The sequence below is a fragment of the Phyllobates terribilis genome, unplaced genomic scaffold (genome assembly GCF_046119375.1).
Source record: "Phyllobates terribilis strain yellow unplaced genomic scaffold, ASM4611937v1 Scaffold_4__5_contigs__length_816908805, whole genome shotgun sequence".
NCBI classification, from domain to species: Eukaryota; Metazoa; Chordata; class Amphibia; order Anura; family Dendrobatidae; genus Phyllobates; species Phyllobates terribilis.
The window spans coordinates 245947692-245975490 of NW_027362764.1; the positions used below are offsets into that span (position 1 = coordinate 245947692).

At 40.6% G+C, this 27799-nt stretch overlaps 1 protein-coding gene across 3 annotated transcripts in view; it reads left to right on the forward strand.

Annotated features, from left to right (window-relative positions):
* Positions 1 to 27799, forward strand: part of LANCL2 (LanC like glutathione S-transferase 2) — a 66349-nt gene that overhangs the window by 14630 nt on the left and 23920 nt on the right. For all 3 annotated transcript variants that reach the window (XM_073678194.1, XM_073678192.1, XM_073678193.1), the window contains exons 4-7: positions 3023 to 3170; positions 3589 to 3735; positions 11774 to 11956; positions 14958 to 15134. In XM_073678194.1, coding sequence (XP_073534295.1) covers positions 3023 to 3170; positions 3589 to 3735; positions 11774 to 11956; positions 14958 to 15134 — 655 coding nt within the window. The remainder of the gene's footprint in view (positions 1 to 3022; positions 3171 to 3588; positions 3736 to 11773; positions 11957 to 14957; positions 15135 to 27799) is intronic.

Genomic DNA, 27799 nt, shown 5'->3' on the forward strand with positions numbered 1-27799 from the left:
TGTAGCTTTGTATATGTATCTGCATTTCTGTTGCTTGGTGGACTATTTCTGAGGGTCACTTACCCATTGTAGGCTTTTTTGGCAGTGGTTTACTATTACACAGCCCCATACACAGCAAGCAGCGATGCCCTGTGTGGTGAGACCCCTTTCTGTCAAAGCCAGTATATTTGTATGTTTTTCAATCCTCAGTACCATTGGAATCCTGTAGAGCAGGGGTATCCCACCTCGTCAGACTACAACTCCCAACATACCCTGACGGCCTGCACCTGTGAGGGGATGCTAGGAGTCTGGAGTTTGCAGACCGAGCTGGTAGAGGGATCAGTAGTACACCATGGACAGAGGTACTGTGTGCTGGCTCATGCCCTACCTTGCTTTGCCCATAATAATGCCGTTTTGCTTTATTTAGTAATCTGAAGTGACGGGGCTTATTTGTTATTGGTGTTGCTAATTATGCTGAAATCCATTAATTTCCCTAGTGGTTCTCATTCCTGGCAGTGTGGCTAAATCCATGAACATCCCATTTATATCTTTAATGCGAATCCTTAGTTACGTTAAGGCAAGTCCTTAAAAAAAAAAGACCTGTCTCATATTGAGTAACATCGAGGCACGTTTGTTCTAGCTAATGGAAATGTGAGGCGAAGGATGCTTTTATTTAAAAGACAGCCCTGTCCCTTTGGGAAGAGGGATTTCTCAACCTGGCATGTAAAGGCTTGCTGGTTTGGTTTTCACTGGTACCTGCAGCTGAACCACGCTGCGTCTTAACTATTTCACTGTCTGGAGAAGATGGCTTAGATGGTTTGCACACACAGGACTCTCACTTTAAGAGCGCAATCAGACGGCCGTATAACATGGAGGACGATTGCGTCCTAATACTCGGACTGGCTGGCAGCTCTCCTGACCTGAGTGTGATAGTCTGCATCTCTATGCAGCTGTCACTCTTGGGTCAGGAGAGCCGCCATCCAATCCAAGCATTGCGATGCGATTGTCGTCCATGTTATATGGCCGTCTGTCTGCGCCCTATCACAGTGGCGCACTAACAACTGCCCTCAAACTTTATTTTTCATCTCGCACAGGCACAGCAATTCACATGAATGTCACAGAGAAAAATCCTAGGCCTTCTGACCTCTAGCTAAATCTCACAACTTCCTTGCTGTAAGCCCTAGCAGCTCCAACATTTTTTATCAATAATTTAATATTCGGGTCAGAACTCAAATTCGCTGCCGTAGAGCACCAAATTCCCTGATACTGTTCTGGGGCAGAAAGTTCCTTCTCTTCCTTTACACAGACAGTGGAGAGATGTAATAAACAAAGTTTGCTAGAATTCTGGCTTAATTTGGGCCCAAAAATTTGCATCACATTATGTAGTTCTTGCGCATCGCTCGAAAAGGGGGCATGGGTTAGTGAGAAGTGGGTGTGGCTTCAAATTAATGGGCTTGGCCCGTGATGCAACATTTCGGCAAATTTCTGTTATCAAGAGAAAATTGGAACCAACTAATAGGTGGTGTAAACCAGGGCTGTGGAGTCTGAGTTATGGAGTCAGCGTCTGAGTCGGTGTCCATTTTGGTGGAGTCGGTATAAAATGGACCGACTCCAACTCCTAAAATATATAATAAATTGGGTACAGTAGTTCAATGCAGTTTGAGGGGAATATTTTTTCATAAGAATTTGGGAAAGTTATGAAAAGTCCTATTCCTGATCTAAGGGTCTATACTTTTAGCTGAGATGAATTTGTGCTACAGTAAATTTATCACTTAAACATGAGCCATGTATTAGGAAGTCGGCATCATGGAAATTGAGGAGTCGGAGGTTTGGCTTACCGACTCCACAGCCCTGGTGTAAACTTACACTAAATTTGTCATCCTGCATGACCCACTGTAATAAATTTAGTACATTTTACTATTGTCTAGTAGCAAAAACCTAAAAGAGAGAAACTGGAATATAAGTTGGTGTGCATGCAGCGTGAAGTCGCATGTTCACACTGGCTACTAAACAGACAAAACTCAAGATGAAAACAAAAGAAGCAAATACCCTGCAGTAAATAAATAAATAGCAAAAGTGCATGAAAATAATATACGGTGAACTGTGATGATCTCACTGCGGTCACCGCAGTTCAGGGGCTCGTTCGCTGCCGTGAGGCATTCTGCCCTGCTCTTTAGCGTGAGCAGCCGCCTCATGCCACCGCTCATGCTGATAAGCAAATGTCGCACAGATGGATTACAGCGTGGGACACTATAGATTCTTTCAACTTTGGACAGGTGAGGGATATTGGTTTTTTTTGTTGTTTTTTTTTTACAGATGACAATGACTTCAGGGGATTAGGTGTGAAAGTGAGTATAATGTGTTTTTTATTTTATTCTTCATTTTACACTTTTTTGTAGGCAGTGGGGGATGAATACAACTCTCAACATTGTCCCCTACTTGCGCTGATCTTTAATGACTCGGTTTCAACCTACATATGAAACAATGGTCAGTATCACCTGTTTGGTGTAATTGGTTACTCATAAACCTGATTATAATCCTCCCAAATCCCTGACTTTGTACAAGTGTATCTATAAGAGTTGATTCTGTATTGAAGGTGAAGGTGTGCTCACACCAAATATTGATTTAGATTTCTCTCTTTTTCATTCAGTTTGTATTTTGTTAATTGCTAAAAATAAACTATTAACAGTTCTATTTTTGAAAGTGTTCTTACTTTGAAAATTTTTTAGGCAGGTGTGGAAAAAATTATTATTTTTTTAATTTTCCATGCCGTGAGCTAATGTCATAAGTGTGAGGGCATCGGGCCACAGAAGGAAACTATTAAATCTGCTTATGATGAGAGAATGCCAGGACACTGCAGCTTTGGATAATGAACTGATCTCATGGAAAAACTGGCACAAAATAATCCAAAATCAATTTTTCTACATCCATAAGTAGAAAAAGTGTTTAAAAGAATAAATTGCTTCTAATCACCATTATTACACTAGAATACCTTTTCCACAGAATTTGTAGCCTGGTTTGTGATTTTTTTTTTACCATTCAGGTTACTGGCATTGCATCGAGGGGTGGTCATCACAGACTCTGAGCTCCCGGATGAGTTGCTATATGGAAGAGCTGGTTACCTCTATGCTTTACTATATCTAAATGCTGAGATCGGTCCAGATACAGTGCCCCAAGCTACAGTCAAAGAGGTTAGTAGTTGTGAGGCTTTGACGCAGCATTTCTTACTTCTAATCACATGAATGGCAATTCTTGTCTGACCTTTGGAGAATGCTTGTCGAATAGGATAAAAGAAAGTTTTGTTAAGCTGACTACTGTTCAGTGCTATAATCGTCCTTCATTGTGAGAGTCTACTAGTAGGGAGGTGAAAGCGGCTTTATAACTCCGTCACTATACTTTGTAAATCCAAGGTTATCAGTGGTGACTGAGCCTCCTGTCAGATAAAAGCATGATGGAGACTGAGATGACGTGGCATAGCTAGAGCAAAGTACTGAATGAAGGCAATCTCCAAATATCTGAAGTGGTTGGAGCTACTATCTCATTACTGTACATTTCTGAATAAATGGTTGCTTAGCATAGCTATATTAGATCTTTATTATCTATCAATAGCTGGTAGATGCCATCATTGAATCTGGGAAGAATCTGTCCAAAGACGAGCACAAGACAGAGCGCTGTCCTCTGCTGTATCAGTGGCACAAGAAGCAGTACGTGGGGGCGGCCCATGGATTGGCTGGAATCTACTACATACTGATGCAGGTAAACCATATGTAGGCGAGGCGGATATTACAGTGCCATTCCATTAATCTGGTATTCCTAGTGCCACATGGTCAAATAGTCTGGATTATTGGACATACACAAGTGTTTATAAGGTTGCCTGCAGACGAGCGTATGAAAAATTTTCCAAGTTTTTGTCTACAAAACTCAAACAATTTTGGTCTGATTTTCATTCTTGTGCCCTTTTTTATGTCCGTGTGCAATCTGTTTTCATGCAATAACATTAAAACATCTACATGATCACATATAGTTTCCTTGGTTTATAAGAGAAATCTATCCTTAAAAATTGGATGCCACTCTGAAGGTCTGTATGGGATCCGATATTTTTTTTTCGCACCCATAAACTTGCATGTGTGAGTCTCATCTGAGTTTCAGATAAAAGTAGTGCATGCTGCGATTATTTATTATTTTTTTTTTCTCAGAGACAGTCGGGCCGAGAAAAGTAGTTCATGTGAACGGCCCTATTGAATAACATGGGTCAGTGTGCTGTCCGATTAAAAGTCGGATATCACACGTTCAAAAAATATGTACTCATCGGTCTGCATGAGCACTCCGACTGAGTGGACTGTTTTTAACGCGTAGTAATTATTTCAATTGGTTGTTGAAATAGCCAACTCTGAAAAAATTGTTGGGTTCATGAAAATATGGTTATCAAGTGTTTGGTATGAAAAACTTGTTACACTGCAGTTAAGAGCTGAACTTCCCAATAGCCTAGTATTAAAATATTCCAATTGAAAATATCAGCTTGCTGGAAAATATCTGTTATAGAGATAAGAAAATCCGGCATATATATATATATACTAGATGGTGGCCCGATTCTAACGCATCGGGTATTCTAGAATATGTATGCGGCCCACCGGGCGCAATCAGCAGAGCGGTGTTTAAATGTGGCGCCAATAATGGTAATTGGTCACGGCCGCGACCAATCAGCAGAGCGGTGTTTAAATGTGGCACCAATAATGCTGATTATTCGTCACCGGTAACCGCGAACAATCAGCAGAACGTTGTTTAAATTTGGCGCCAATCTCGCTGATTCGTCGCGGCTAGCATCCGCGACCAATCAGCAGAGCGTTGTTTAAATTTGGCGCCAAGCTCGCTGATTGGTCGTGGCTGGCGTCTGCGACCATCAGCACAGCAGTGTTTAAATGTGGCGCCAAGATCGGTGATTAGTCGCGGCCGCTATTTAAATGTGGCGCCCAAATCGGTGATTGGTCACGGGCAGCGGCCCCGACCAATCAGCACAGCGGTGTTTAAATTTGTGCGCCAAGATCACTGATTGGTCGGGTGCGGAGACCGCGACCAATCAGCGAATCATATTGGTGAGGACCGGGGAGCGTCACTGCCTGTGCGGCTACTTCCGCTGCGAGAAGCCGGGACATGAGCGACTGCTCACAGCAGAAGTATCCGCAGCGCCGCTCCCCGATCCTCCCTTGACACCCTAGCCTCTGATCTCCCGACAGTAGCCGCATGGTGTTACTAAGGTCCGGACTTTTGTGTTACAATTCTGACCACTGTCACTTTGAGGTAATAACTCTGGAACGCTTCAATGTATCGCAGTGATTCCGAGAATGTTTTATCGTGACACATTGTACTTCATGTTAGTGGTAAATTTATTACAGTATTTTTTGAGTTTATTTGAAAAATATTAGGAATTTTGGTGAAAATTTTGAAAATTCCACAATTTTCAAACTTTTAATTTTTATGTACTTAAACCAGAGCGATTTATCATACAAAATAGGTTAATAAATAACATTTCACACATGTCTACTTCACATCAGCATCATTTTTGAAAGAATATTTTTTTTTTTGTTAGAAAGTTAGAAGGGTTAAAAGTTGATCAACAATTTCTCATTTTTCCAACAAAATTTCCAAAACCTATTTTTTTAGGGACTTTTTGAAGTGACTTTGAGGGACCTATATAACAAAAAATGCCCAAAAGTGACACCATTCTAAAAATTGCACCGTTCAAAGTCCTGAAAACAACACCGAAGAAGTTTATTAACCCTTCAGGTGCTTCATAGGAATTAAAGCAATGTGGAAGGAAAAAATGAAAATTGTACTTTTTCCCACAAAAATTTTGCTTTGGCCACAAAGTTTGCATTTTCACAGGGGTAACAGAAGAAAACAGACCTTACAATTTGTTGTGTAATTTCTTCTGAGTATGCCATTAACCTATTTGTGGAGGAAAACTACTGTTTGGGCGCACGGCAGAGCTCGGAAGGGAAGAAGCACCATTTGATTTTTGAAGTGCAAAATTGGCTGGAATAGATAGCGGACGCCATGTCACATTTGCAGAGCCCCTGATGTGCCTAAACAGTGGAAATGAGTAAATGGAAAATTACCATTTTTTTCCACTAAAATATTGCTTTGGCCCCAAGTTTTATGTTTACAAAAGGGATAATAGGAGAAAATGAACAGTACTATTTGTTACGAAATTTCTCCTAAGTACGCCAATACCTCATTTGTGGTCGAGAGCTACTTTTGAGGCACAGTGCAAAGCTCAGAAGGGAAGTAGCACCATATTGGAGTTCAGATTTTGCTGAAATGGTTGACGGTGCCAGGTCACATTGTCAGAGTCCCTGTGTTGCCAAAACAACCCCCCCCTCCCCTGCCATAAGAGACCCCATTTTATAAACTACACCTCCCAATGAATTAAACTAAGGATGGAGTGATAATATTGACACCATGAGTGTTTCACATTATTTTATACCATTGGGCAGTGAAGAAAAAATAATTACATTTTTACCACAAAAAAATAGTGTTAGCCTCAAAGTTTACATTTTTACAAGGGGAAATGGGTAAAAATGGCACCAAAATTGTCACACAATTTCTGCTGATTGTGGCAATATGCGGACTTCATATACAGAGCCCCTAATTGCCAGAAGAGGAAAATCCCCCCTCAAGAGCCCCCATTTTGGAAATTACGCCCCTCTGGGAATTTATCAACAGGTGTAGTGGTGATATTGACTTAATGTGTGTTTTCCAGAAACAAGCAGCAGTATGTGTTGCCTAGTGAAAATTGAAAATCAGCCGTTGTAGTTCCCAGTACATTGTAGTGCCCATACATTATGCCCAGCTCGTGCTTCTGGAGACATGAACCCTGTAAATTAGGCTGGCTCTCATCGCTACAGAAATGGCAAATGTGGATGCTAAATGTGGTTTAGGCACACTGTGGGGCTCAGAAGGGAAGGGGGCATTTGTATTTGGGAGCTCCGAATTCGTTGATTTCTTTTTTGGGGGTGAGGTGTCATAGCGCTTTTCCAGAGCCTTTGTGTGACCAGTCACGTGGAAGCCCCCTATATTGCCGTTTACAGATGACGGACCTGAGTGGAACTAATGTTATTTTGTGTATTTAGTTGGAGCTTTTATTGGGAATATTTTACATAATATTTTGAATCACATTTATCCTGTGCTCTACGCTGAGCCCTTACATTGGGGTTTCCATCTAAATCTCCGAATGATGTGATTCAGATGAAACCCCAGAGGGATCCATTCACTATAATGAGGCAGCAGAGTTACTTTGTACTCCGTCTAGCATCTGTTCAGCGTTGTCCTATTTTTCAGAGGTGCACAAAACTGTGGTCAACTGCGCTTTTATGCATCCTTAAAAAGACGAACACCCCTGGATCATAGGCCAGACAGAGTCCATAGTACCTCCATCTGCCTCATTATAGGGAATTTTCTGCTGGGGGTTTTGTCTAAATCACGTATCTCAGAGAATTACATGGAAACCCCGGTGTAAGCGCTCAGCGAAGAGCTCATGATAAATTTGAGCCAAGCCTTACTGTGATAGCAGCCAAACATAAAAAAACAATATGAATCTGGTATCACTGTAATCGCCCCAACCTGAAGAATAAAGCCGTCCAATCACACATATACCGTACGGTGACAAGCCAAATCCTGCCAGATCTGAGCACAAAGCTCATCTTTAGTATTCAGATGATGTAAACACTCAGCTCCCCCCTTTTAAAGTTAGTATATCCCAGAAAATAAATTCTCACCAGATTTTGTGCTTACACTGGTAAAGTATATATGAAGAACTTGACACTAAGATGATGTAGAACAAAGATGAGTCATTTGCAATCCACAGTGAACATATAGTTTAGACCGTCTTCAGATATGCGGATTGCCATTGAAGTATATAGGACTAAATGCTGAAAATATATCTCACAAATATCTATCTATACTTTACAAAATCGCATAAAAAACGCAAGTGAGCAGAGGTGCGGAATTCATGCGGAAATTCACCTGCATCAAAGCCTGAACAAAAACTGATCTTGTGCACATACCCTTAGGGTGAAGGGGAGTTCCAGAAACAGAAATAAGCTGCTAAACATACCAGACTGTAAAATAGAAAGGGGCTGTTTCAGCAAAGCTTTTACGTCACAAACATTATGTAAAAGCTTTGAAATGTCAATACATTTTTGCACAGTGTGGAGTTGCGCAGAAATTTTTGCTACTTTTTCTGTTTTCACACCAGTTTGAATCCACTGAAATACACAGAGGAGGGGAGAAGTCAAATCATCAAAACTGCCAGCATTTTGCACAGCAGAAATACTACTCCAGTCTCTTACTAGACTTATCTCCCACTACCCCCCCCCCCCCTTCCACTCCCGCCACTTCACTGGGTAGGTTCTTAGTATTTTGGCATTTTGTGTGGGGACTGGTTTATGAGAGTTTTGTACCATTACCTGGCACATTATATTTTATCCTCCTCATTATTTACTCATATTTTGACCCCACTGCCCCCTATCAGTGCCTTTTTTATGCATACATGAATAATGAGTCACTGTACTGGCTACCTTATACAGTTAGGTCCATATATATTTGGACAGAGACAACATTTTTCTCATTTTGGTTCTAGACATTACCACAATGAATTTTAAACAAAACAATTCAGATGCAGTTGAAGTTCAGACTTTCAGCTTTCATTTGAGGGTATCCACATTAAAATTGGATGAAGGGTTTAGGAGTTTCAGCTCCTTAACATGTGCCACCCTGTTTTTAAAGGGACCAAAAGTAATTGGACAGATTAAATAATTGTAAATAAAATGTTCATTTCTAGTACTTGGTTGAAAACCCTTTGTTGGCAATGACTGCCTGAAGTCTTGAACTCATGGACATCACCAGACGCTGTGTCCCCTCCTTTTTGATGCTCTGCCAGGCCTTCACTGCGGTGGTTTTCAGTTGCTGTTTGTTTGTGGGCCTTTCTGTCTGAAGTTTAGTCTTTAACAAGTGAAATGCATGCTCAATTGGGTTGAGATCAGGTGACTGACTTGGCCATTCAAGAATATTTCAGTTCTTTGCTTTAATAAACTCCAGGGTTGCTTTGGCTTTATGTTTTGGGTCATTGTCCATCTGTAGTATGAAACGACGACCAATCAGTTTGGCTGCATTTGGCTGGATCTGAGCACACAGTATGGCTCTGAATACATCAGAATTCATTCGGCTGCTTCTGTCCTGTGTCACATCATCAATAAACACTTGTGACCCAGTGCCACTGGCAGCCATGCATGCCCAAGCCATCACACTGCCTCCGCCGTGTTTTACAGATGATATGGTATGCTTTGGATCATGAGCTGTACTACGTCTTCGCCATACTTTTCTCTTTCCATCATTCTGGTAGAGGTTGATCTTGGTTTCATCTGTCCAAAGAATGCTCTTCCAGAACTGTGCTGGCTTTTTTAGATGTTTTCTAGCAAAGTCCAGTCTAGCCTTTTTCTTCTTGACGCTTATGAGTGGCTTGCACCGTGCAGTGAACCCTCTGTATTTACTTTCATGCAGTCTTCTCTTTTTATGGTATATTTGGATATTGATATGCCTACCTCCTGGAGAGTGTTGTTCATTTGGTTGGCTGTTGTGAAGGGGTTTCTCTTCACCATGGAGATTATTCTGCGATCATCCACCACTGTTGTCTTCCGTGGGCGCCCAGGTCTTTTTGCATTGATGAGTTCACCAGTGCTTTCTTTCTTTCTCAGGATGTACCAAACTGTAGATTTTGCCACTCCTAATATTGTAGCAATTTCTCGGATGGGTTTTTTCTGTTTTTGCAGCTTAAGGATGGCTTGTTTCACCTGCATGGAGAGCTCCTTTGACTACATGTTTACTTCACAGCAAAACCTTCCAAATGTAAGCACCACACCTCAAATCAACTCCAGGCCTTTTATCTGCTTAATTGAGAATGACATAACGAAGGGATTGCCCACACCTGTCCATGAAATAGCCTTGGAGTCAATTGTCCAATTACTTTTGGTCCCTTTAAAAACAGGGTGGCACATGTTAAGGAGCTGAAACTCCTAAACCCTTCATCCAATTTTAATGTGGATACCCTCAAATGAAAGCTGAAAGTCTGAACTTCAACTGCATCTGAATGGTTTTGTTTAAAATTCATTGTGGTAACGTCTAGAACCAAAATTAGAAAAATGTTGTCTCTGTCCAAATATATATGGACCTAACTGTATTTATGAAGCATGTATGCTAAATTAGACTGCATATTTTGGCCAAAGAGCACAGTGCAATATCCTGATGGATTATCATAGGTCTGGTGCACACAAACTCCTATTGCGTCTCACCAATATCTCCAACATTATACATAACAAACCCCCAGTATACTCTCTCAGGTACAGATTTATATCTATGATTGCAATTATATGTGTTTGCTTGCTTCCTCTGTGTTGTCCTTGCATATACTTACATTTTATTCAACATTTATAATTAAAAGTTATTTTTATATTTTCACTGATAATGCTGTCATGTTCTCCGTTTATCCAGTATCTTACTAGAGTAGCATTTCTGGTGCGGTGCATGCCACTCAGAACAAGCGTCTAATTCATTAAATAGCGTGCTCCTCTGAATGAATTCGGCACCTCTTGTCCTCCATCAAGACTGGTGTAGAACGACTTGCTCTCTGCCTGTCTTGATAAATCGGCTTCATAGTGTATAATCTAAAAACACCACTAAAAGAAGTGTTTTAAAAGATAGAAAGTTTTATTAATATGCTACAAAATATTATTTATGTATAACATCATAGCACAGGGGATCCAAGCACATATACATGTCATCACCACTAAAACATACAGAAAGCTGGTCTAATCTAAAGCAATATAAAATGATATATACTGTATGCAAATGTGCTAGTGTCACCGGGACTCACATAAGCAAAAATATATCAGAAGGAAGCCCCATAGAGATTTACTCAGATTGCAAAGCAATAACAAAGAGGCATGCAATAACATGCGAATATTATTAGTGTCTCACAACAAAAACTCTATAAAGGTACTGAAATTAGTACCGAACCTGAATAAAATAATAATAGTGCAGTTAGGTATAACTAATGCTAGTGCCACAGTATAGCTACATTATACAATGATGCGGATCCAATTGCAGCTGACCCTTTATAGGCTGAATTCTGGTGCTGACTGTCATTGATCATACTGTCACATAGTCTTCATAGTTTACCGCGCAACATTACAGTAGATGAGAATCCAAGACAATGCCCTCAACTTGCGTTTCGCTTGAGCTGCAGCTTCATCAGGTGTAAAAGCTTGACCTGCTCTGCCTAGCGCTTCTCTCCTCTTTAACTTCTCAACTGCAGTGACACAAACCAGGGGAAATCGTCCTGGGGAATGCCAAGCTATGTATTTTACTGTCTGCTCTGAAGTCTATGTGCAGATATGAACATCTGAAGTTGAAGAGAAGTATTCAGTGCAGATCCTAGCAGGTAAGTAAGTCTACTTACTTTAGGTTAAGAAGACCACAGGGATAAACTAAGATGGTGAGTGAGGGGGAGTATGGCTACTAAGCATACTGGTTAGGTACACTAATTTAAATGTTCAAAACATATATTTGTGTCATGAAAATGAGGGCATCCATAAAAAAAGCTGAATGCTTCTTTAATATTCATTGCCGAATTGTTTCCTGTCTGCACAGATCCATCAATTGGGTTACGATGCAGCACACAGACAGACTGCATTATGTAATCTGGTACTAAATGTATTATTTTGGTGTGTTTGCTTTTCAGCCACTAGCAAAGGTAGACCTAGAAACATTGACTGAGCTTGTGAAGCCAAGTATTGACTACGTCCGTCACAAGAAGTTCAGGTCTGGCAATTATCCTTCATCTTTAAGCAATGAAACAGATCGGTTGGTACATTGGTGCCATGGAGCACCAGGAGTCGTACACATGCTTCTTCAGGCCCACAAGGTACACATCTGATCACAATGGTGCGACCTCTACAGTCATAAAATATACATCTTGTGTATACTTGGTTGCCCTGAAGTACAGTAGATTAGAGGATTTTTGTAATCTATTTGCTACCTTAAAGGGTGGTAAAAGGGGAAAATATTATCATTATTTACAGTTTTTATGTATTGTGGTTGTTGGGGACACTTTTCAGAATAGTGTGGGCCCTCCTTTTAGGCCAGGCCCCACTATCAGTATTTGGTCAGTATTTTTTTCTCAGGAGTGGGAGACAAAACCAGGAGTGGGAGATAAATGCAGAATTGGTGACTTGTTTCTATTATACCTTTTCTCTGATTGTTCTTCACCTGGTTTTTGCTCCTACTCCTGAGAAAAAAATACTGATAGTTGGGCAGTGGCCTTAGGCTAAGTGCCCACGATGCAGAAATGCTCCGGATTTTTCCTGAGTGTTTCTTCATCTCCCTGGCAGGAAATATTTACTCGGATTTAACATGCTTTTTTCCTGCCAGGTAGAAGCATTTGTGAAGTGTTTTTAAATGCGATTTCGCATGCGGGTTGTCAATCGCTTTTCCTGTCGATTTTAGCATCACTTGAAAAAGTGCTTGACAACTTGGTCACACTGTATAAATCCATGCAAACGGCATTGATTTATGTTGTGTGACCAAGTTACGATGCTGCAAATGCAGCATCAATAGTAAAAAAAAGAATAAAATTGTGAAAAATAAAAAAAAAACATTATACTCGCCTTCCGTTGGCCCCCCAGTCTCCTTCTCCGGTGTCTTCGGCAGCTCGCGGTGTTGTAAAATTACCTTCCATGACATAATTTAGTCATTTTTTACCATTTTTATTCTTTTTTTAACTATTAACTTGGTCACACTATATAAATCCATGTCGGTTGCATGGATTTATATAGTGTGACCAAGTTGTCAAGCACTTTTCCAAGTGATGCTAAAGTCGCTTGGAAAAGAGCTTTACAACCCGCATGCGGAAATGCATGTGAAGAACACTTGACAAACGCTTCTACCTGGCAGGAAAAACGCATGTAAAATCCGCATGCGTTTTTCCTGCCAGGGAGATGCAGAAAAAATCCGAAAAAATTCTGCTTCGTGGGCATTTAGCCTTAGACTCACTTTATCCGGTCCTTTACAACTATACTTATTAGTATTCTGATTGCTGTTTTTGCAGTGAAGTATAGCAATCGCCAAAGAAAAGGGCAACAGTAGTGCTATATGTAGACGATACTAACATGTGGCTTAAAGATGAATCATAGAATCATAGAATGGTAGAGTTGGAAGGGACCTCCTGGGTCATCTGGTCCAACCCCCTGCTCAAAGCAGGATTCACTAGATCATCTCAGACAGATGTCTGTCCAGCCTCTGTTTGAAGACGTCCATTGAAGGCGAACTCACCACCTCTCGTGGCAGCCTGTTCCACTCATTAATCACCCTAACTGTCAAAAAGTTTTTTCTGATATCTAATCTGTGTCTCCTCCCATTTAGTTTCATCCCATTGCTTCTAGTCTTTCCTTGTGCAAATGAGAATAAAGATGATCCTTCTACAATGTGACAGCCCTTGACATATTTGTAGACAGCTATTAAGTCTCCTCTCAGTCTTCTTTTTTGCAAGCTAAACATTCCCAAATCCTGCAACCGTTCCTCATAGGAGAAGGTTTGCAGACCAGTCACCATTCTGGTCGCTCTTCTCTGAACTTGCTCCAGTTTGTCTATGTCTTTTTTAAAATGTGGTGCCCAAAACTGTACACAGTATTCCAGATGAGGTCTGACCAAAGAGGAGTAAAGACCGATAATGACTTCACGTGATCTAGACTGTATGCTTCTGTTAATACATGGTGACCTGTCACCTCTTGGAAAACTTCATGATGTAAAGAGACCAAAATATAAAATCTTTCTCCAATATACATATTTATGAGAAAAAAAATTCCTGTCAAATGTAGTGAAAGCTCTGGCTCTTTAAAGGGAACTTGACAGGTTCCCCATGCCCCTCAATTCACCAGCATTTGTATCCTTCTTTGTAAACACCCTGCTGAACAAGCCCTTTATTACAATTGACCTATAAACAGATCTCTAGAAAAAGTATTTCTGAAGTCTGCTTTTCATATGCAATTAAACTTTTGGATAGTCGATGGGGCATTTGTTTGATCAGACTCTAGTCGTCCTCCTCAGCATATTATACCACTCCTGTGGGCATGATTACATGATTTGCAAGAGCCGGTGTCATGCCCGCGACTTCCTTTCATATAAGTCATTGCGCCTCTGAAGCCAGATGTACTCTTCAAAGGTGCAATGCGCATGTCCAGAAGCAAAGAAGAAGCCTGACGTCAATGGAGGAGCTGAGGATCAAGCTCCTTCTTTGCTTCTGGACATGTGCTGTGCACCTCTGAAGACAGGAAACGTACATCCCGCTTCAGAGGTGCAATGACTTGTATCAAAGGAAGTCGTTCAAGTTTTTTTAGCGAGCAGGTGATGACGCCGGCTCTTGGAAATCATGTTATCATGCCCACAGAGACATGATGAAATGCTGAGTGGGAAGAAACAAACACCCAATCAACTAGTTAAATGATTACATTTCATTCATACAGAATGTAGTTGGGTAAGAAGAATGGAATGAGACATCGGCTAGCGCTCGTCCGAGTTATATGCTGGCTACTCGCCAGTGTGAGCGAGCCCTTACACTAAGGATATTATCTGATACATGAGAAAAGTCACTGTCATTTTTTTATTTTTTTTTTCCTAACCAATGAGATTTCTTTTAAAATTTGGTATTATGTATGATTCTTTACCATTTTGTCCATGCATTTTTTGAAAATTGGAGAATTAAGATAATTTTTGGTAAAATGTTACTATACATAAGATATACGGTAGATATTATAAGAAATTCTTGTTGCGGATATACAAGGGTTATAGAGGTCAAAAGCATATTAAATGTTGGTTTCTGTTTTTTTTTTTTACTTCTTAATTGCATGCAATTTCTGGCTTTTTTTTAGCTGTTCAAAGACGATAAGTACTTGAAAGATGCTGCTGATTGCGGTGATGTTATTTGGCAGAGAGGCCTCCTTAGAAAAGGATATGGCATTTGTCATGGAACTTCAGGGAATGGATATGCCTTCCTATCGCTCTTCCACCACACCCAAGATAAAAAGTATCTCTACAGAGCCTGCAAGGTATGGGGACTTGGGCATTGTACAAGTGGTATCAGTGCCCGGTGCTAGAGATTATTCTGTTATTATTTCATGTAAGTGGGTCTACAAGCTATGAGTCCTAAAACATTTAAAGGGAACCTGGCAGCTGATACATGCTGACCGATACATGGTCTGCATTAATCAGTTATTGGCTGTATAATTTTAGCCATATATGTTTAACTATGAAATGCTGTGGCATTTCATGGAAAAACATAGGTTAATAGCCGAAAGACAGATTAATCTGACAGGTGGATCCCCGGTGGCTTCTCCCAGCCTACTGCCCTTGAGTGACATGTCTTTCCCTATACACAGACTCAGGAGAGACCTGTCACTCAACAGGAGATTGCAAAGAGAAGCCGCCATGGACCCGACTAGTCTCCAGCGCGGCTCAGTCCTCGGTGGCTATTGAACTATGTTTTTCTTTGACAAACCACAGCATTTCAGAGTTAACCGATTCATGACAGAGCCAATTTTAATGACCAAACCCTCTTTTTGAAATCTGACCATTGTCACTTTATGGTGGTAATAACTCTGGAATGCTTCAACATGTTCCAGTAATTCTGAATTGTGTTTTTTTTCGTGACACATTGTACTTTGTTAGTGGTAAAATTAGGTCAATATATTTTGCGTTTATTAGTGAAAATATCTGAATTTTGGCTGAAATTTGGAAAAATTAGCAATTTTCAAACTTTCAACTTTTATATCCTTAAACAGCTAGTCCTGCTGTGCAAAATAATTAATAAATAACATTTCTCAAATGTATACTTTACATCTGCATCATTTTGGCAATAGGTATAGCTATGGGAATAGCCAAGGAGAGGGGAGTATAAGATTTTTTTTTTTTTAACCTCTTCCCATCAGATTCGATTCACACCAAATTTATTTTGTGTAAAATTAATTTCCTGGCCCAATTAGAGCACATCTGCTGAATTTGAATTTCAGCAGATTCACTTATTTGTAAGCCTTTCACCCCTGAGCCTGTTTTCTCCTTCCTGACCAGGTCAAATTTTACAATTCTGACCACTGTCACTTTATGAGGTAATAACTCTGGAACGCTTCAATGGATCCCAGTGATTCTGAGAATGTTTTATCGTGACACATTGTACTTCATGTTAGTGGTAAATTTAGGACAATATTTTTTGAGTTAAATTGAGAAAATTTTAAAATTTTGGTGAAAATGTTGAAAATTCCACAATATTCAAACTTTTAATTTTTATGCCTTTAAACCAGAGATATGTCACACGAAATGTCTACTTCACATCAGCATCATTTTTGAAACATCATTTTATTTTGTTAAGATGTTAGAAGGGTTAAAAGTGTAGCAGCAATTTTTCATTTTTTCAAGAAATTTACAAAACCGGTTTCTTTAGGGACCTATTCAGATATAAATGGCCTTTATATTGGAAACTCCCCCAAAGTGATACCATTTTAAAAAACGCACCTCTCAAATTTTTCTAAACTGCTGTTAGGAAATTTAACCCTTTAAGTGCTGCACAAGAATTAATGCAAAGTGGAATGGAAAAAAAGAAATTTTTTTTCACTTTTACAAGGGATCGCACAAGAAAATGGACCCTACAGTTTGTTACCCAGGTAATTCTGAACTCGTTGATACCTCACATGTGGTCAGAAACCTCTGATTGGAAAAACAGCAGGGCTCGGAACGGAAGGAGCACCATTTGAAGTTTGGAACAAACACAAATTTGACTGAAATAGACTGCAGATGTAATTTCACATTTGCATGATCCCTAAGGTGTCTAAACAGCAGAAACTCCCCACAGCTGAACCCATTTTGGAAACCACTCCTCAAGGATTTTATTCAGGGGTATAGTGAGCATTGTGAACCCACTAGTACTAACATAATTTGATAACATTAGGTTGTCATATTGAAAAATGTTAATTTTTCCACGAAAATGTTGCTTTAGCCCCAAATCTTTCACTTTTGCAAGAAGTAACACGAACCCCACAGTTTGTTACCCACTTTCTTCTGAGCATGGTAATACCCCACATGTAGTCAAAACGTTTTATTTTGACCAACGGTAGAGCTCAAAAAATTTTTTTGAGCGCACACATGGTATCCCTGTATAATTGGTATTATTAAAAAAAAGCCGACCAATATTAGCAAGAATAGTGTCTAAATCCCATGCTCTGGATGATTTGAGGTTGATTTTTTCTAAACCTTATACACTTGGCATTTGACATGTTGAGGTGTGGTTCGCATGTATATGCCATCATAGTTTATTGATGATAATTCAGAAGACCCAGGGCTCACTATTTGGCCCATTAGGGTTTTTTTATTTGAAAGAAATTTTTTTTTTAATATATATATCTAATAAATGTTATACTTTAACTATCTTGCTTGAAAATTTTGAGTATTCTGGTGGTTACCCCGATAGCTTGTTATACAGTGTCTGATACATGCTGTCCGATCCATGGGCAGCATGTATCAGCTGTCAAGTTCTCTTTAAAGCCCTCGTACATATTAGATAACCGTCTTTCCAAATTAACTTTCAGCTGACCACTATCTTTCTCGACTCATCTCAGCCAATTGCTCCTGTGTTCTTTGAGAGATCCTTTACCAGACTCCTCTGAATCTCAAAGATCAGCCAATGAAATTTCAACAGTTGGATCATTATTTTCCCCAATATCATCTGTCTGGGGAGAGTTGGGAGGACCCTGCACACATTAGATGGTTGGACTAAACTTCAAGGTTTGGCCCGCTATGATCTAAAGTGTATGTGGACCTTGAGAATACCAGCTATGCCGTGACTGTAAACCATTCTGCGTTGCAATCCATAAATTATATCAATACAAGGCTAGCACAGATTTTAGAATATTTATTTTTTCTAATATGAGACTTGCTTCCATTGTCAGTCTTTTTAAGACATTATTTGAAATCCAAAATGCTCAGACGCTAAAGGGGTTTGAAAGAAACATTATGCTTAAATAGTTATATTCTTTTTCAATTTACCTGTATATCATCACTTTCTGTCCCATTACCTGAGCACCAGAAGCTCTGTAGTTTTCTTTGTATTAATATAAGTACAGTTTTGTGTCGAAACCTCAGAGGAGTGGAGTGGTATGGCCTCACCCTTCTAGTCATGCCCTGAATCTTTTTCATTGGCCCAAATAGTGAAAGCATCCAACACTTGTCCCCATTTAGTAGAGTCTGCAGCTATCACTTTATGATGGCAATTTGGGGCGATAAAGTAATGGTTGAATTTTTTGACATTGGTCTGAAAGATTATAGGTAGAGTGCAGATGGGAATATGAAGTAGAAAGGGGGATGAATGGATAAAATAATTAACAGTCCCAATAAGAATTGACATACTGCAGATTTGAAATGGCTTCAAATCTACAAGGAAAAACTAAGCAATGTGTGCATGAGACTTCAGGAATCTTATTCCCTTTGCACTAGGCAATTGTTCAGTTTTTGTGACAAATCTGCGCAGAAAAAACGCAACAAAAACGCATCAATTACTTAACGTGTGCAAATACCTATATGATGCTTTTTTCTAATGCAGTTTGGAGTGTAAGGCCTTGTTCAGATGACTGTGTTGCACATACGTGTTCTTTCCGTGTTTTTCACGGCTACAACATGAACCCATTATAGTCTATAGAGCCGTTCACATGTCTGTTTTTTCCAGCACCACGGATGAAAAGTGCCAGTTCCAGGTCCGTGAAAAACGTGTACAGCACACGGATGACATCTGTATGCCATCCGTGTGTTGTCTGTGTTTTAACATTGCAAAGTATACACCATTAATTCAGGGTTGCCGAAATGAAAATGAGAACGCAGACCCCTCTCTCCTCTCCTATGTACAGCACTCACGCTCTTTTCACAATCCTAAACTGCACAGATCCATTCACTCCCACCATACAACACAAGAAACGCTCTCACAAATCACTTAACTATCTGATCTCTCGCTCTCTAGTCTCCTTCTCCTAGTCACAGGAGATATCTCTCCTAATCCCAGCCCTTCTTGTAATAGTAAGTCGAACCCCTCCCCTGCTACACTCAGAAACCCTTCAAATCTCATTAATATTCCTTGCATGCCTTCTGTCTCTTTTAATTGTGCCCTCTGGAATTCACGCTCAGCGTGTAATAAACTCTCCTACATCCATGACTTTTTCCTTTCAAATTCCCTTAACCTTCTGGCTCTTACTGAAACCTGGATCCAGCAGTTGGATACCACCACCCATGTTGCTGCTCTTTCGTATGGTGGCCTACATTTTTCACATACCCCTAGACCTGAGAGCAGACAAGGTGGAGGTGTTGGTCTGCTCCTATCAGCCTAATGTACTTTTCAGGCTATCCCCCAGTACCCTGACTTATCTTCCCTTCTTTTGAGGTCCACACTGTCAGACTCTACCGGCTCTTCTCCCTGTGAGTGGCGGTTGTGTATCGCCCTCTGGCCCCTCTCATCAGATCCTGGATCACTTTGCCACCTGGCTTCCTCACTTTTTATTCTGTGACATCCCTACCCTCATCATGGGGGATGTCAACATCCCTATCAGCCATCTCCTCTCCCCATCTCCCACTCACCTTTTATCTCTAACCTTCTCCTTCGGCCTTTCACAGCTTACGAACTCTCCTACGCACAAAGATGGAAACACGCTGGGCCTGATCTTCTCCCAGCTCTGCTCATTGCATGACTTTACTAACTCCCCTCTCCCACTCTCTGACCACAACCTTCTTTCCTTCTCTGTTAAGAACTCTCACCTCGCTCAGGACACACCCACTTACAGCACATATAGAAATATACGTGCCATTAACACCCAGAAACTTATGAAGAATCTACTGTCATCATTAGCTTCAATCTCTTCCCTCTCATGTCCAGACTCTGCACTGAATCATTACAATGAAACACTGCAAAGTACCCTGGATGAAGCTACACCTCCTACATGTAAAACAACTGTGCACAGACTGCGACAACCCTGGCACACTCTGCAAACACGTTTTCGACAGCGGTGCTCCAGGTGCACCGAACGTCTGTGGAGAAAATCCAATCTGGCTGAACATTTCATCTATTATAAGTTTATGCTTTAAACTTACAACTCTGCCCTTCACCTCTCCAAACAAACCTATTTCAATACCCTTATCACCTCACTTTCCATCAATCCTAAACGTCTCTTTGACACTTTTCATTCCCTCCTCTGTCCAAGAGTACAGGCCCCGACCATCAACCTCAGCGCTGATGATCTGGCCAATTATTTCAAAGAAAAAAATGACCATGTCCGACAGGAAATTTTCTCCCTATTCCCTAATACCATGCACGGTCCTCCCTCTCCCATTACATCTATCTCTCTCTGTCTTTGAACCAGTCATGGAAAAAGAAGTGATCCGGCTCCTTGCATCTTCTCGCCCTGCTACTTGCAGCAGTGACCCTATTCCCTCACATCTCCTCCAGTCCCCTTCCCCGGCTTTCACCACTCCCCTAATGAAAATATTTAATCTTTCTCTTATCTGGCATCTTTCCCTCCTCATTTAAACACTCCAGCATACATCTATTACTTGAAAAACCATCCCTCGACCAAAACTGTGCTGTTAACTATAGACCTATGTCTAATCTTCCTTTCATCTCTAAACTCATGGAACGCTTCATCCACTCCTGTCTAATCCGCTATCTCTCAGGTAACTCTCTTCATGATCCTCTACAATCCGGTTTCCGCTCTTTGCACTCAACTGAAGCTGCCCTCATTAAAGTCTCTAATGATCTACTAACAGCTAAATCTAATGGTCACTACTCTCTGCTGATTTTCTTGCATCTCTCTGCATCAGTCGACGCTGTGGATCACCAGCTCCTCCTCGCTATGCTCCACTATTCGGCCTCAAGGACACTGTTCTCTTCTGGTTCTCTTCCAACCTCTCTGATCGCTCCTTCACTGAATCTTTTGCTGGCTCTTCTTCCTCCCCTTTTCCTCTTACTGTCGGTGTTCCTCAAGGATCAGTCCTAGGTCCCCTTCTCTTCTCCTTGTACACCGCCCCTATTGGACAAACAATCAGTAGATTTGGTTTTCAGTACCATCTCAATGCTTATGACACCCAATAATACACATCATCTCCTGACATCAGCCCTGCATTATTAAAACACCAGTGATTGTCTTTCCGTTGTCTCTAACATCATGTCCTCCCTCTTTTTGAAACTGAACCCATCAAAAACTGAGCTTCTTGTATTTCCTCTCTCCACTAACCTATGTATGCCCAATATTGCCATTTTCATGTGTGGCTCCACCATTCCTCCCCAGCAACATGCCTACTGTCTTGGGGTCATACTTGATTTAGATATTTCATTCACTCCCTATATTCGATAAATCGCTCTCTCACGTCATCTACACCTCAAAAACATTTCTAGAATTTGCCCTTTTCATACCTTTTGACTCTCTACTAATCGGTCTCCCTCTTACCAAACTCTCCCCACTCCAATCTATCCTGAATGCAGCAGCAAGGATCATATTCCTCGCCTACTGCTACACCGATGCCTCTACCCTTTGCCAGTCGTTGCCACTGGTTACTCATCTGCTACAGAGTTCAATATAAACTCATCACTCTCATCATCACAAAGCGCTCCATGCTTCAGCGCCACCCTACATCTCCTCTCTCGTTTCAGTCTACCACCCTACCCATGCTCTTCGCTCTGCTAATGACCTAAAATTAACATCCTCAATAGTGTTGAGCGAGTATGTTCTGTTAACCCTTTCGCCGAGTATGCTCGGGCGAGCACTGAGTAGTTACAGCTGCTCAGTGTTATGTTTAAATCACTCCCGTGTGCATGATTTGCGACTGTTTGACAGCTTTATTACATGTGAGGAATGTCTATTTCTTACACGTTCCTCACATGTAATAAAGCTGTCAAACAGTTGCAAATCATGCACACGGGAGTGATTCAAACATATCACCGAGCAGCTGTAAATACTCAGAGCTCGGCCCGAGCATACTCTGCACAGAACATACTCGCTCAACACTAATCCTCAATAATCCAAACCTCCCACTCCCGTCTCCAAGACTTCTCACGTGCTGCGCCAATTCTTTGGAACCCACAGTTTTAAGCGTGCCCTAAAAACGCACTTCTTTAGATTGGCCTATCTCCTCACCTCACTTATCTAACTATCCCTGTTTTTCCCATACAAAATTTCCTTCCAAATAATGACCCTCGTATCATCTGTTCACACACCCTCCATCCACTTAATAGCCCTCTGTGTCTTTACTTGTACACATACTATTTGACGACTGGCTCATTCAGTATTATGCGAATACCCTATTTATTACATTGATGATTGACCGTACAACACAAGCAATTGTTACCGTCTACATTTCGTGTCTCCCCTATTTCCTCAAAGATTGTAAGCTTGTGAGCACTTCCCTCCTCTCCTCTTGGTATCTGTTCATTTATGTGATTGTTATTCTGTAATGTCTTTTATTGTTTGTACAATTCCCCTCTAAAATGTAAAGTGCTTCGGAATCTGTTGGCGCTATAGAAATAAAAATGATTATTGTTATAATAATAATAATAATAATAATAATAATAAGTATAGGAGAAGCATTGTAATACATTTATTTATCCATATGTGAAAAACCCTGATGATGCACTTACCAAACATTGATGATACACGGATCCAAAACACTGATGACACCGGCACCATTTTTTTTTTTTTCGCAGACGTGAAAAGCACTGACGTCTGAATAAGGCCTAACAGGGAAGGGAGGGGAGGCAAGGCGAGGACAGGACATAGCAGCCGGTCTGTAGTGTGCTAGTTACACAAACCTTGCTGCAAAATAAAGGAGGGAGGCAGCTACTGTCTATCATGTATAGGTCTGAAAATGAGTATGTATAGACCAAACTTGCTGAGGGGGCAGATCCAAATTACTAAAGGAAAGTGAAGCCATCGCCAATTGGCCACAGGGATTGCATGACAAAACCTATGTCACACGAGCCCTGGAGAACCAGTGCCGACACCCTGGAACGGTGCCGGGACCAGAGGAGAGTAAAAGTGTTATTTTACTGGTGAGAAACGGGAATTCAGAAGGTGTTGTCTGAGAAGTGGGTTGAGACAGAAGAAACTATAACATTTCTTGGATGAAGGGCCTTAGAGTGCTGAAAGTCATTTGTAATTTTAATGACCGTAAATTAGAAAAATTCTTTTTTTAGAACAATTCCTAATGAACATTTTTGTGTTCTGGAAAACCCCTATAACTTTAGAAAACCCAAAGCATATCGAGTAATTACAAGGAAATGTCTACATTCAATTTTTAAGTCTCTCCTTTTTTTTCCGTTTTAATGTTACAATTCGGTAAAAACCTCTTGTACTTGACCTGTGTTTTCTTGGCCCTTAAAGTATCTAGATTCCCAAACTTGTAATAAGTATCTAAATGTTTTGCTGCTCTGAGGCGTTTCATGGCAGCCTAGCAGATGTAAATTGCATCTGAAAGCTCATACAATATATTTTATGATCAAGGAAATAACTCTTTGGGGAAATTCCCAAACCTTCAGGATTCTACTAAAATTTCCTCTTTAGTAGACAGCTTGTGAAATTGACTTGCATTAACCAATTCACCACTAGCACCATACTATTAAAAATGCAAGAGTTTCCCTTCAGGTGCTGTCACTTCAAAGAAGAGGCATCATAAAAAGGCACATGAATAATTTGATGGCGGAGTGCCGGTTGCGGTGTGGATTTATGTATTGTTTCTGTTGTTATGTGTTGTTTGTTTTATGCCTTTTGATGTGTTCCTTAGATATCATGCAGTGCATTTTACATCTGTTTGGTCATATTTAGGAGTGCCTATGGAAGGGAAAAGTTGTCTTTTACAATTTGTGCATAACATTTCTGCAGGTTCAGTAAGTAATGATGCTTTAACCTTTTCGCTGCCAGTGGTTTCTCCACATTTGCACCTCCTTTAGCCTGGACAATTTTCACACTTTAAAAGTGTACAAATAAAACCTGAGCAGTAAATGATACATTGATATTAAACCAAAACACCTATGCAGACACCAGTCATGTTATCAAATTGCCACTAGGCACTTTATACTCTCAGTTCTTCATGCAATTTTGTAACAAACTGAATTTTTTTCTAAAATAAAAATGTAATATAAGTGGCTAAAAAGTGTGAGACAACCTGAAAATTAGATAATCCAAACCTCCTTAAAATAAAAAGTGTAGGCAGGCATAAACCACTGTAAACTCCATCAAATCAAACAGGCCTTTCTTGGCCAAAAAGGGAAAACAGCACAGTCCATAGGCCTATGGGGGTCCGCCCGCACAGGATTAGCACAGCAAACATGGTCCAGGAAAACAAACACAAGCTCCTCTCTGGAGCTAGCTTTTCCAGACACTGAACACTGAATGCCTTAGCAGGCCCAGAATTTGCACCACAGACCACACCCTGAGGTGGAGATATGGAGAGCAACCTCCCGCCGGCTCTTGGTTGTTCTCATAAAAACACGCCCTTTACAAACTTAACTGTTTTACTTCACTGAAGCTAATATGTTTCCATGAAGCTATCTCCCCTCCAGCGCTTTACCAGTGACTTTGTCACAATATATATCTCTATATCTATATTATTCTTTATAAAGTCACTAGAACTGGAAACACCAAAAATCTATTTTTGCATAACAATAAGTTTGGAATGCCTTTACATACCTCCTTTTTTCTGACATTGTTTTTTCATGACATATTGTACTTTACGTTGTTAGGATCATTCAGCCATGGAGGGTCCTTGTTGGAGTCGGGGTATCCCCGTAACAAGAAATACACAGACACGTAGTGTATAATCAAGTACTGGGAAGCCCCTGAGCGCGTCTGCCTCCATAAGTGCTGTCCCTTTATTTATACTAATAATCTTAGTTTTTTTTTTTTTGTCACACATGCGCAGTAAAATGCCTTTGTTTCACAAGCAGTGAAGTGATGATTCATAACAGTGGAATGTTGATAAGAAAGTTTCATAAACAGAAAAGTGATAGCAGTAGAAGGTTGCTGAGACAGCTAAAAACAAGTTACAATCTAATTTCTGGGCGTCAGTCCAAATGTCCAGATAAGGGACGAATAACTTCATCTGTGTCTTACATCGTAGTCTTGGGTGAAGTATAACTTCTATCATCCTCTCAGTCCCCCCTTTGATTCTTCCTTATGGACTTTTGGTAGAAGACCTGGTCCGGGAGTTCTTTTCTTTCATATTCTTGAGTCCGTGTTACAAAGCTTATTTATGCATATTAAAATAATTTTTAATCCTATTTTAAACACTACATATATGACTACTATAATTAGCACAATCTGTAATATACCTTGCAGAATTCCAGCCACCCAACCTCCAATACCCTTAAACCAGTTCTTTGGGTTGAGAAAGGAGAAGGTGTCTGACCACCAGCTATCTTTATTTAGGTCATTGTGTCTGTATTTTTCTACTATATCAGGTTTAAAAGGTTGAGAAGAAGATACTGTGCTACTAAAACTGAGTTGTATATTTTCTGTAGGAATTAACCCTAAGTCTGTTAGTCCCGTCTTATTTCTAGGAACCCATACACCTCCTTTAAACGCTAAATATTGTAAGTTGTTTATTTTTCCGGTCATATTACCTTGCCACCAGGGAAATCCCACCCACCCCACAACTGGGATGGCAACAGTGGTGTTCCATAATCTAGAATTAACGGTTTGGTTATTTGCTAATTTGTCTGAGCAATTAGTCCATGTAAACACTTCCTCAGGGGTCATGGGTACGGCCAGGAAGGGTATGCTCGTGGCTGATATTGGAGAATGCGTACAAATCCAACAGTCTGCTATTTTCTGTCCGCCATCGAGCAGCCCGTTTACCAATGTCTCATGATGTTTTATAAATTTATTATCTGCAGGTTTTGGGGAACTTAGTTTATCCCACAGGTCTCCCTGATCTATCGTTATAGCTAACACAAGTACAATCACCACTATTTCTTTTTGCAATGGCTTGCATGTACCCATGCTGATTTTCCTTCCAAATTTACTGCAGTTGGAGTTGTCAATAACACCTGATATGGACCCTCAAATCTGGGTTCTAGCGTTCTTCTGTTATGTCTTTTTACGTAAACTTCGTCTCCTGGTTGCAGCTTGTGCGTTCCCTCGATGGAATCTGGATCTGGAATGGAAGAGAACACTAAAGAGTGTATTTTAGACACATGCTTACATAAATTTTGTACATAAGCAGTTAAGCTTTCAGTTTCTAACATTAAAGTCTGTGGGAAATACAATCCTGTATTGGCAACTCTACCAAACAATATTTCATGGGGGGTGAGTTTGCTCTTTCCCTGGGGGGTGTTTCTGACTGAATACAATGCTATTGGGAGACACTCAGTCCATGGTTTCTGTGTTTCTGCCATGGCTTTCTGTATTTTTAACTTAAGTGTTCCATTCATTCTCTCAACCTTACCAGAACTCTGTGGGTGGTAAGGGGTGTGTAGTTCACTTTTTATACACAACATTTTCATTACATTCTGAAAGATCTCTCCAGTAAAATGTGTACCTCTATCTGACTCGATCACTTCTGGGATACCATAACGGGGTACCAGTTCATGTGCTATTTTTACTGCAGTGACTTTAGCCGTGGCTGTATGAACTGGATAAGCCTCTGGCCACCCCGAAAACATGTCCACACATACCAGTACATACTCATAGTGTCCATGCTTAGGCATCTGGATGTAATCGATCTGAAGTCTCTGGAACGGATATAGTGGTCTTACATGGTGCTTCTGGGGGGTCTTAACAGTCTGTCCTGGATTGTGGGCTAAACAGATTTCACAAGAACCACATTTTGCTCGAGCTACCTGGCCGAACCCTGGGGCTAACCACTTCTGTCTGACCCTCTGTATCATACCGTTTGCAGACACATGTGTAGGTCCGTGGGCTTCACTGACCACAACAGGGTACCACGCTCGGGGGAGACAAAGCTCATCTCCTTTTCTCCATAGTCCTTCTTTTTCTTCTGCCCCCTGTTTCTGCCACTCTTCTTTTTCTTCTCTACTCACCTGCTGGTGGGCTTCTTTGAGCCGTGTAATTAAGTCAAATTCTGATACTGCACTAATAGTGTGGTCAGTTGTCAGAGGTTTTACTGCAGCTCGCTTAGCAGCCTTGTCGGCTCGGTCATTACCCCTAGCTATCTCGGTGTCGAGTCTTACATGTGCAGGTACTTTTATTACTGCTACTTGTTTGGTTGAGGCAGCTGATTCTAGGATTTGTCTAATCATTTGTCCATGTTTTACTGGTTGACCTGAAGCTGTCATGTAACCTCTAGCTCTCCATATACATCCAAAATCATGTACAATACCATATGCATATCAGTAAAAATATTAGCGGTTTTTTCTTTTGCTAACTGTAATGCTCGTATTAGAGCTAATAGTTCAGCTTCCTGGGCTGAACAGCTGGCCTGCATTGGCTCAGCTTCAATAACATCATGATCTGATACAATGGCATAACCTGTGTGAAAGTTACCAGTTTCATCTGCATACCTACTTCCATCTATATACATATGTAGGTCTGGATTGTCAAGAGGGGTGTCCTGTACATTAGGTAGCCCTTGTGTTTCTTGTTCTATACACTGTAAGCAATCATGTATTATATTGTCTTGTTCGTGGTATTGTAAAAAATTTTCATCTTCGTCTTCCTGACCTCCTTCCACTCCCCCC